The sequence below is a fragment of the Barbatula barbatula genome (genome assembly GCF_947034865.1).
Source record: "Barbatula barbatula genome assembly, chromosome: 16".
Classification (NCBI taxonomy): domain Eukaryota; kingdom Metazoa; phylum Chordata; class Actinopteri; order Cypriniformes; family Nemacheilidae; genus Barbatula; species Barbatula barbatula.
The window spans coordinates 12,303,543-12,314,528 of record NC_136779.1 but is presented as its reverse complement, the minus strand read 5'-3'; the positions used below and the strand labels follow the sequence as shown (position 1 = coordinate 12,314,528).

General features: G+C 43.1%; 1 protein-coding gene across 3 annotated transcripts; it reads right to left on the bottom strand.

Moving 5' to 3' along the window:
* Positions 1-1,370: 1,370 nt before the first annotated feature.
* Positions 1,371-9,824, bottom strand: LOC306905843 (interferon-induced protein with tetratricopeptide repeats 5-like). 3 transcript variants are annotated; one of them, XR_013787780.1, is made up of 4 exons: positions 8,985-9,824; positions 8,517-8,637; positions 2,274-5,220; positions 1,371-1,995 (listed from the first exon to the last, which is right to left on the bottom strand). XR_013787780.1 is itself a non-coding variant. In XM_079476785.1 (3 exons), the coding sequence occupies exons 1-3, from the start codon at positions 9,565-9,567 to the stop codon at positions 3,792-3,794; spliced, it is 2,133 nt and encodes a 710-aa protein (XP_079332911.1). In that variant the 5' UTR covers positions 9,568-9,824; the 3' UTR covers positions 1,371-3,791. The 3 variants fall into 3 exon arrangements, 2 of the variants coding, with proteins under 2 accessions (XP_079332911.1, XP_079332912.1); XM_079476785.1 differs by having other exon boundaries at positions 1,371-5,220; XM_079476786.1 differs by having other exon boundaries at positions 1,371-5,220; positions 9,087-9,807.
* Between the last annotated feature and the right edge of the window lie 1,162 nt (positions 9,825-10,986).

Genomic DNA, 10,986 nt, shown 5'->3' with positions numbered 1-10,986 from the left:
GGGTCCGGAGGCTTGGGCTCGGGCTGAGGGTCCGGAGGCTTGGGCTCGGGCTGAGGGTCCGGAGGCTTGGGCTCGGGCTGAGGGTCCGGAGGCTTGGGTTCGGGCTGAGGGTCCGGAGGCTTGGGTTCGGGCTGAGGGTCCGGAGGCTTGGGTTCGGGCTGAGGGTCCGGAGGCTTGGGTTCGGGCTGAGGGTCCGGAGGCTTGGGCTCGGGCTGAGGGTCCGGAGGCTTGGGCTCGGGCTGAGGGTCCGGAGGCTTGGGCTCGGGCTGAGGGTCCGGAGGCTTGGGCTCGGGCTGAGGGTCCGGAGGCTTGGGCTCGGGCTGAGGGTCCGGAGGCTTGGGCTCGGGCTGAGGGTCCGGAGGCTTGGGCTCGGGCTGAGGGTCCGGAGGCTTGGGCTCTGGGCTATCCGGGGCCATGGAACGACTGGTGGGTGCCGGGCTCCCCGGATAGGCAATGTGCACCCCCCCAAAAAACATTTGGGTTGGCCCCTGGGGTTCCTTGGGCTCTGGAGAGGGCTCGGGCACGGGTTCGGAGGCCTGGTGAGGCTCGGGCACGGGTACGGAGGCCTGGTGAGGCTCGGGCACGGGTTCGGAGGCCTGGTGAGGCTCGGGCACGGGTACGGAGGCCTGGTGAGGCTCGGGCACGGGTACGGAGGCCTGGTGAGGCTCGGGCACGGGTACGGAGGCCTGGTGAGGCTCGGGCACGGGTACGGAGGCCTGGTGAGGCTCGGGCACGGGTACGGAGGCCTGGTGAGGCTCGGGCACGGGTACGGAGGCCTGGTGAGGCTCGGGCACGGGTACGGAGGCCTGGTGAGGCTCGGGCACGGGTACGGAGGCCTGGTGAGGCTCGGGCACGGGTACGGAGGCCTGGTGAGGCTCGGGCACGGGTTCGGAGGCCTGTTGAGGCTCGGGCACGGGTTCGGAGGCCTGTTGAGGCTCGGGCACGGGTTCGGAGGCCTGTTGAGGCTCGGGCACGGGTTCGGAGGCCTGTTGAGGCTCGGGCACGGGTTCGGAGGCCTGGTGAGGCTCGGGCACGGGTTCGGAGGCCTGGTGAGGCTCGGGCACGGGTACGGAGGCCTGGTGAGGCTCGGGCACGGGTACGGAGGCCTGGTGAGGCTCGGGCACGGGTGTGCATCGGGGCGCTGGCACGGGTGTGCATCGGGGCGCTGGCACGGGAGTGCATCGGGGCGCTGGCACGGGTGTGCATCGGGGCGCTGGCACGGGAGTGCTTCGGGGCGCTGGCACGGGAGTGCTTCGGGGCGCTGGCACGGGAGTGCTTCGGGGCGCTGGCACGGGAGTGCTTCGGGGCGCTGGCACGGGAGTGCTTCGGGGCGCTGGCACGGGAGTGCTTCGGGGCGCTGGCACGGGAGTGCTTCGGGGCGCTGGCACGGGAGTGCTTCGGGGCGCTGGCACAGGGGTGCATCGGGGCGCTGGCACAGAACACCAGAGGGAATCCAACTCCCGGAGTGCCTCTGGTGCGATCAGGACCGGTAGCTGTGCCTGGGAAGGCCGGGGATTTTGACCCTTACGGCCTTCCATATTCCGCTGCTGCGGAATCTCAGGAGCGCACTCGCGCTGCTTGCGCTGTAGTGCCCGCCGACGTGGATGGCGCCGACGGGACTTCGTGGAGGAGTCGAGCGCGCTTCCGGAGTGAGTCAGAACGACCCCCGCGCGGATGACCGGTACCGGACGCGAACCGCTCAAGCCACCGTCCAGCTCCCCAACGCGGTTCACGGATTCCTCCCCCGGGAGAACCTGACTGATCATCTCCTCCAGGGGAAGGTCGTCCGCGTACGAGAGCAGAACGGCGGCGAGCATGTCGTCGTCCAGACCGGTCAAAAACACACGGTTAAGTGTGGGATCGTCCCAACCCACCCGGTAACACACCTCAAAAAACTCCTCCACGTACCTCTCCAGTGGCCGTCCTTCTTGCCGAAGACCCACCAGCTCGTCCACTGGAGAGATGTAGATGTGATCCATTCGTAGGTCGGTTATTCTGTCACGGTGTCGTGCCGGATCGAGACAGACGAGAATGCAGGCATACAAAAAACGGGAAACTTTTAATCACTAACACAGACTGGTACACAAAACGCAAGACAATCAATAACCGACAGGGGAACAAAGGAAACACAGGGTATAAATAGTCTTAAATGATGACAATGATCGCTGGCAGGTGCGGGAAACGGCGTGATACAAATGACAGACAGGTGCGGGATAGCAAATGAGTCCATGGGGAAAAACAGGCAGGGAAACGGACGGGAGTGTTACACTCACAGGTATTTATATGAATTTCTCGACGAGTCTCTTCTCCAGCTGGGGTCCAATCAGTTCGTCTCCCCTTTGTCTGCTCTCCAGCCAATCAGCTCACTGCCTTGTTTTTCAAACCACCATCCATCTGTAACAAATTTACACGAGACCCCCACACATTCCAAAATGCTCTGTGCGTAATCTGATCTTAACACACACACATAGCAATTTCCTGTGGAAAAAGCCCACAGTATCAGCCCTAAATTCTTGGTTCACATACTGGTCATATTTTCAACATATTATGCATAGTTTGTAGTCAATAATGGCATCATAAGCATATTAAATGTAAAGGCACGTTTAAACCACCATAAAAATCCTTCATATACGAGCAGGGGTTTTGAAGTTTGACTAAACCAAAGACTCTGTTATATGTCTGTAATTATATATATACACATACATATATATATATATATATAAACTGTGTGTGTGTGCGTGTGCGTGTGCGCGTGCGCGTGCGCGTGCGCGTGCGCGTGCATGTGTGTGTGTAAATGTGCATGCATGCGTGCGTGTGTAGTTATATAAATGTAGATTCCTACATTAAACCAAAAATTAATCAAATTTGTTCTATGGGGTAACGGCAAGAATTAAGAAAAAACGCAATAAATCCGGTATCTCCTATGCTGTTTTATATGTTAAATAAAAATATGAATAATATAAAACAATGTATTGTAAACAGTTTGTCTTCTAAGTTTGACGATTTATTCGTTAACTTTGAAAGACATTTACATGTTAGTTTATAGGTCTGTGTAGAATGAAGATGCAACCTCCCAAAGTACATGGAAAATACATACATTTGCTAATGTAGTTGTTTCATACATAGCTGTTATATGCACACACTACCCCAAGAGTTTACTTTTTGTGTTATTTTAAGATAACAATAACAGATCATTTCTCTTTAACTGCTCTGATGGAATAACTGTGACGAATGTTAAAATTAGGAATTACACAGAGTTTAATAAATGTGCATGTTGACATAGTGCCAACTATAGGCCTAAATCATAAATCTCTTGCCATGCGTACCAGCACACGTTTAGGTTTATCTCCTCCTCTCTCATTTCTTTACTGAACATTTCTCTGTTGCCTTTTTCTTACAGTTGACCGACGCCCTCCAGCGGCCGATACAGAGAAAAAAATAAATGTATAACATAGCCCACATGACATTGCGATCATATTACAATACGCATCACTTTAAAAAAAATTTAAACAAACACACAGCCAAAATGTAAGATTTTTCTAAATAGTTTTAACATATTTATAGTTTCATTTAATAACTTATAATATCGGTGTAAGTATAATATATAAAGCTATATTGTATATTCTGATAAATAGAAAAATAACTTGAAGACAGAACTAAATTATAGAGTTATTAATTATAAGATCAGTTAAATAAATGATATCTTATTAATATCTTATAATTGTAAAGTTGGTGCAAGTAATTGAAGCAAATGTTACGTCACACATGATATAATGTGACTTCGAGTGTTATTACTGCAGGGACAGCCTGAGAGCACAAAGATTGGAGAGGTACTCTTCATTGTCTCCAAAGCTCAAAGCTTTCTCATAGCACTCAATGGCTTGCCTCTTCTCTCCTTTTTCTTTGTGAATGAACCCTAGTATTGCATAAGCCTCCCCGTCCTGTGTGTTTCTATGAATCCGCTTCTCTCCAATCTTTCTTAAGCCATGAGCACTTTCCTTCCCTTCATATGAACCTGGGTTCATTTTCAGGCATTCCATGTAGTGCTTAATAGCTAAAACTTCATCTCTTTTGCAGTACAACTGGAATGCAGCGTAATGAAAATGAACCACATGTAGATTATCATTTTTCTCTTTGGCTGTCTCAAACGTCACCTGAAACATCTCTTCGGCTCGTGAAATGTCATGTTGTTCTCCGTAATGCCGTGCTAGATCACTCATAGCTGTGACAAAGCCGGGTGTATGGGTGATAGCCATTTCTAAATGGTAGATGATCTGATCAAGAATCTCTTGAACCCTTGATGATCTGGCATGATGATTTCCCTCCTGCTGCAGTTTGATTTTCGTCATTTTATAGCAGAGAGCTAACTGATGATGTGTGAAACTTGATTTAGGTGAAAGTTCAAGTGCTTTTCTCAATAGAGAAATACCTCGGTCCACAGATCCATTTCTTTTAAAGAATAGTCCAGCATATCTCAAGACCTGTGGGTGATCTGGAGATCTTTCTAAAGCCTCTTCCACCAATCTTTCAGCCTCTTCATAGCTCTTGTATATAACCAGTCGCATAGCTAAGAAGACCTTAAGAACATCATCATCAGGATTTGTTTCAATGGCTCGTCTCAATTGCTTGACTGCAGGTGAATTCTCAATGGTGAATTTCCCATGTTCTGTTCGATGTAGAGCGATGGCAAAACCGGCGTTCCACTCACCAACTTCTGGTTCCAGATCTAAAGCCTTCTTGAAACATTCTTTGGATTTTTCAATATACTTGTAAGAAAATGCACAAAAGGTCCATCCCTTCTCACCAAGCACCTCTGGAACAGATGAAGACTCAGATGAAATGTTTTCAATTATCTTCTGGACTTTCTGCAGGTAACTTTCACACTCTGTATAGTTCTTCATGTGGTAGTTGATCCAGGCAAAACTTCCATAGGTGACAATGAGAGATTTGTGGAATTCCTCCTCATGACACTCTTTGTTAAGGTTCAAAGATGTCCGGAGATTACTAAGTGAATCTTTTTGTAACCCCTGAAGGAACTTTACATATGCTAAAGCATTGTAAGTTTGTGCAAGTTTTTCTTTTTTCCCAACATCCAACTTGAGCTGTTCATCCAGCCTATTGAGAATACTAGGTAGATCTAAATCATCTTTTCTCAGAGCCCAGGTGAAGTGACATTCCAGCTGGTCAAGTTTTGTTCTCAAAACTCCGTCATGATCCATACTGGTAAAAAAGAGCAGCACATTTGTATTATTTGTAAAACCTGTAACTATTCATGGATATGCAATATTAATGTATATATTAGTTTATACTAGAGCCCGACCAAATTATTGCTTGTTGTTATATGAGCCTGTCGCAGATACATCAGCCATAATGCTCCAGATATGCCATTGATATAAACATTTTTACAGAACATGTACAGTGCCCTCCACTGAAAATGGTGGCTGAGAAGAAGCAAAGAAGGCTGTAAAAATGTATCTGCATTGTTTCTCCTTTTGATCTTTTATAAAAAAAATCTACAAAATTCCAACATTTCTTCAAAGTAAAACAATTTGAAATATGGGGAATATATCATTACGAAAAATAATTCTCTAAAACGCCCTGGTGACAATAATTCGCACACTTGGAAAGTCCCAAGCATATTCCCATTGATATTTACATATTCTTAGCACAGCAAGGTGACTAGAAACATGATGTTGTCCAGGCATGACTTGTTGCACAGGAGAATAAATAGTAAAACAAAGCCCAAGCCCCCTTAATAATTTTTTACACAGGATAAAACCAAATATACCGTTCTGATGTGCAGTATAGTTCTGTTGAGCTACACAAAATACAAAATGGCTTTAAGGAAATAGTTAAAACATTTAAAATCATGAAGTTTAGTGGATTGGAGATGTTGAAAATCAGCTTGAAACAGGACGTGTGTCTGTATTTGTCTCAATGCACAGTGAAGAGAAGAATTTGAGTGGCCAAAGACTCGATGGAAAACTGCAGTAATCAGTTGAATTTTGGGGTCAGAAAGCATTTAATAAAGATAAAGGAAACTGCGCCTCCATCACCACAAGTTATTTGAGACACTGTTCAAGAAACAAATCTTCTGGGTTCTATGAAATGAAAGAGGGAATTTTTTAGTAATAACACAAGGTTGGTGCAGACAGGGATGTCCAGAGTCCAGAGTTAAATATGTAGCCAGATCTTTATTGTTGCAAACCTACCTTTATCTTGTTCAGATACATGACAAATTTTTAAACCTAACTTGCTCTGATAAAAATATTATAATGGGCCGTGGACCTTGTGGTTAGATTTTCCATCAGCACACTGGTTCAAAATAAACATCAAAATCAATATAAAATGTGTCATCCTGCCATAGCCATCCCAGTTCCCTGATCTGAAGATGAAAATGAGTGGGATGACCTGAAGATAAGAGAGCAGCGACATTTGAAGGATCAGAGATTCTGTATTGGACTCGGATGACTTGCCATTCATTCTCAAACCTTGTCAGACACAAAAGAAAAGACTTCCAAACGTCTACATAACGCAAAATGCCCTGTTCCCTCCAAAGTCTAAACTCCAAAGGCTCCGACCTTCGAAGGAGTATAGGGCATAGGAATGATGACTATATTTGGAATGTTGCCCGTGGCAGTTCGGTGCAAATACACCGTTACACCCTTACTTGCCATAAATCCTCAAACCTTGTCAGGAATCAAAGACATGATTCCGAGCTGTTTTTCATGCAAATTGAGATTTCAGAAAGTTTTGAATACAAGGGTGCCAATAAGAAAAACTAAATTCATAATGTGATATTCCCCTGTCTTCTCATTGTTTTACTTTAATGAAATGAATATTTTAGATTTGTTTGAATAAAAGATCAAAAGTAGAAACCATGCAGGTTGTTTTTGAAGCCTTCTTTGATAATATTTGCCCAGGGTGCCAGTAGAGGGCAATGTATATACTGCTTATAATGATAAAATGCTTGTAAATGGTGTAAGTAATTAGTTTGTCCAGCTGAGGACGCTCCATTGTCTGCCACAGGGACAGGGACAGGGACCAAGGTCACTGTAGTGAAACCTGCTGTTTTCCTGCTTTATCCGGTCTGGTTCTTACATTGTGAGCTCTTATTTTGTACATTGTATAATCCGCCCCTTGAAGAAATAAGGACAGTACGAAAGTGATTAAAAGAGACCCCAGGTGTAAACGGGAATGTGTCTCCCTCGTCCACTTGCGGTGGCGATCGGCCGAACGAGTTATTGTCTTAACCGTAAATTGTTAACTAGTTTGTGAAATACTTAACGCACTGTAACGTTAATAAACAATTACCCGTAAGTTTCCATTTCAATGTACGTCAAATATAACTTAATATGTTGTTAAATTGTTAAATGCCCTGCCTCCATGATCTGTAATGTCATTATTAGTGTTTGATCACATAAATTGTGTGATCTTTGCCAGAAAAATGTGTTTTCTGTACGTATATAGCCTATATTCTGTTGTAGACAGACTGTATTGCAGCACTACTACTGTACTGTACTGACAGTGCCTTTAAATAAGGTTTTTAAATAAGCTTGATATGTGTTTGGGAAGATGTTCTGTTATTGTTTTGTTGACATTTCGAGTGTTTTCGCTTTTATATTTCGTTTTTTAGACTAATACTAATTGCTATGTAAGTTAAGGGATGTTTATTCGCCTGCCTCGCATTATACGCTTATTACATGGCTACCTACCAAATAAATCAATAATTTGACACAAAATATTGATTTAAAAATGAGTTTATTGATTTAAAAACGATTATATTGCCTGAGTGAACAGAACTGCGCTCTGTTTTTCATGGCAACGGTGTTTTACACTTCGCAGCTGCCTTAACAGACCGCAATATTTTAAGCCAAAATGGACGTCAGCCTTGAACACATTAAAACATAGCAAACTCAACTGATTATTATTTCCTAAATATGTCCTGAGTAAGGAAAAACGCCCCGAAGGATTATTAAAGTATTTGTGATTCTTTAGCAAGTCTACTGTTGTGTATTTTCACCAAAGATTTTGACTTATTTTTTGTGTGTTTTTCTACTTTTTTAGAATCACTCATTTAAATGGGAAGCTTTTTATATCTTGTATGTTATACATTTTGTACCCCTCTGTTGTATCCATCGTTTTGATTTTTAATAAACAAATCACATCCATCCCCCTCACTTTTGAAAAGCTTGCTAGGCCCCTGTGTACTGTCATATAAAGAATACCGGCAGATTTATCGATATTGCGGTGTTTTTACTCCCTAATATTGGTATCGACATCCCTCCCCCCCAAAAACCCACATCAGTCAGGCTCTAGTTTATACATGTGTAATAATAAGGAGAAAAACTATATATATATTTAGATACATTTACTAATAATATTACATATATGGTAAACTGTATTTTACTTATTGTTGTCAATTTAGATGAACAAGCTCATAAAGTACATTTTTACTTTATAATTATAAATGATATCATAAAATGAATTTGTATAGATATTATCCAAACACTTACCTCATTTTGAGTCTGTATAGGAAATATTGTAGAAGCTGTTTGATGAAGGAGATGGTCCCGGCATGGCTTTTATATTCTCTCCCGGAGATGGGAGGATCAAAATCACAATGGAAACTGAAACCTTGAAAGAGTGCACTAGTGTCTTTAAGCTTATAAGGTTATATCTGCATTCTTGCTAGAAAGCCACTTTGTGCCAGACTGTTTTCATGCCCAAGAGCAAAATTTAAATGCTTTGTTCTCTAAAACAACAAAAATCAAAAGCCACATGTGTTAAATGTTGTTTATAATCAATACAGTAAGCCGTTACTAATAATAGCAAGTCTTTTGCTAAATATATGTACAAGTAACAGTTCAATTATCTTTTTGCCAGCTTGTTTCCTGTCATAGCTGTCTATGGGAATCGTGTAAGCTATCTTGAACTGACCGATTGCTTTGTCATCATCCTTTCTCTTATAGAGCAAAACAAACCATATGAGGTGAGGCAGTGCTGCTTTTCAAAATCACTGAGAAACGTGTCCCTTATCAGGCTGGTAAAGATCTTCTCTACCTCTCCGTGTTGCCGATTCTCACCGTAGGCTTCTGCTAAATTCACTTTGGCATAAATGTTGGTGGGTTTTAGCTCTACAGCCTTTGAAAAGTGCTGGATACATTCGCCTGCCTTAGCAGATATTTGAGCAGCAGGAAAACGTCTTCCAGGCCTCCTCTCCCCCAACATCTGAATAAGAAGCTGCTTATGGCAAAGACCGATTTGATGATGCAAGAAAGATGAGTTTGGAGCCAACTCTACTGCTTTCCCAAGGATGGACAGTGATTCTTTAATGGAGCCCTCTGCTCTGAAATATTTAGCCACATATCTGGTCACCTGCGGGACATCAGGGGACAGCCTGAGAGCTTCCCTTATAAGCTTCTGGGCTTCTTGTCTCTTGAAACTTTGGAGTTTCAGGGCCAACAGCACCATAATCTCAGCATTTGTGGGATCAAGGTTGAGTGCCTTTCTGAGCTGTGCGACTGCTTCACTGGTTTCTGTACTAACTTGCCTGTCTTTGTTCATACCTTCTATTCTGTATAGCACTACTGCATAGCCCACGTTATACGACACATTGTCTGGTTCTGCTTCAAGATCTTTGAGGAAACTCTCCTTCGCTCGCTCATAAAATGATCCATCCAAAGCTGGAGTATGTCACCAGGTAGTCAGCGTCTTTTCTTTTGTCTTCTTTCAATGCTGACTCAGCCTTTTGAAGATAATCCAGCGCTAATTTGTGCAGACCTTTTTTCTCACTGCGTCGTCACATTCGCTGTCACGAAAACGAAAGTAAACCGCAGACGGATAAGTTTCGGTTTTGAGAGAAATGACTATTAGCTGTTTCTTCGCCATACGCCCATTATGGAGCTTGTTTCCGTTTCCAAATGACGTATTTCATATTTTGTAAAGTCAAAACGTACAAATGAGAATAAAAATAAAATATAAATAATTGTGTTTAATTTAATAATAGTGATAGAAGTGGGATTGTATAAATCCATTTTTACACAACTTGTTTCTAGCCTATAATCGTATTGGTATATAGGCTTACAAATGATTTAATGTGTTTTTTTACAGGATTTAATATCTTCGTTTTTCAAAGAAAATTAGTAAGATTGTAACATTAGGCTAGTAAATGCTTACTTACGCCTACCGCCCAACTTTGGGCATAGGCCGGCACGAAGGCTCTCCAGTCGTCCCGGTCCTGGGCCAACTTCTCTAACTGTCCCCAAGATTGGCCAGACCTCTTCACACCTGCATCCAGGTAGCGGCGCCAGGTGTTCTTTGGCCTGCCTCTCTTCCTTTTCCCTTGTGGGTTCCAAAAGAGGGCCTGTCTTGCTGTCTTGAAGGGTATGGCCAACCCATCTCCAGCGTCTAATAATATTGATATTTACACTAATATTAACATTAATACATGCTGCAAAACTTCATTGATCGTTGTTAGTTAACAAATACAACCTTATTGTGGTCTTATCTTCTTTTTTTATTGAACTTCATATCATATATTTTACAATAAAGATAAATATGTCAATCAGTATTACTAGGAATTATATACATGTATTTCAAGACACTGAGCAACACGTCAGCAATAATATGATTTCCTCCAGTCAACGTCGCAGGACCAATAGCCAAATCCAACCAGTAGGTGGCAGCATTTAAAAGGAAAAGAACGGTTCCAACGACACATCTTTACAACGTTACTAGCGAATGCAAGGTAAGGAACATGAATAGTAAACGTCATATTGTGTTCGACACATTTGTGAACATTTTGCCAGGTATCGTAGTGTGAAATATTATTTTTGATAATTATATTTTTACTGTATGAATTATATATGATTACTTATATAATATCTATTATAGTGTATACGGTTTCTTATTTTAAAAGATTTGAGTCAACAAAATTGCTAGATTTAAATTCATATATTAACGTTAATCTTCCATCTGTTAAAC

Bases quoted from the DNA above. Each gene is read 5' to 3' on its own strand.
- LOC306905843 (XM_079476785.1), bottom strand. From the start codon at position 9,567: ATGAACAAAGACAGGCAAGTTAGTACAGAAACCAGTGAAGCAGTCGCA. The intron at 8,638-8,984 runs GTTTGTTTTGCT...CACTCTTTCAAG, and splicing joins GCACTGCCTCACCTCATATG to GTTTCAGTTTCCATTGTGAT. The intron at 5,221-8,516 runs GTAAGTGTTTGG...CTTTTTTACCAG, and splicing joins CTATACAGACTCAAAATGAG to TATGGATCATGACGGAGTTT.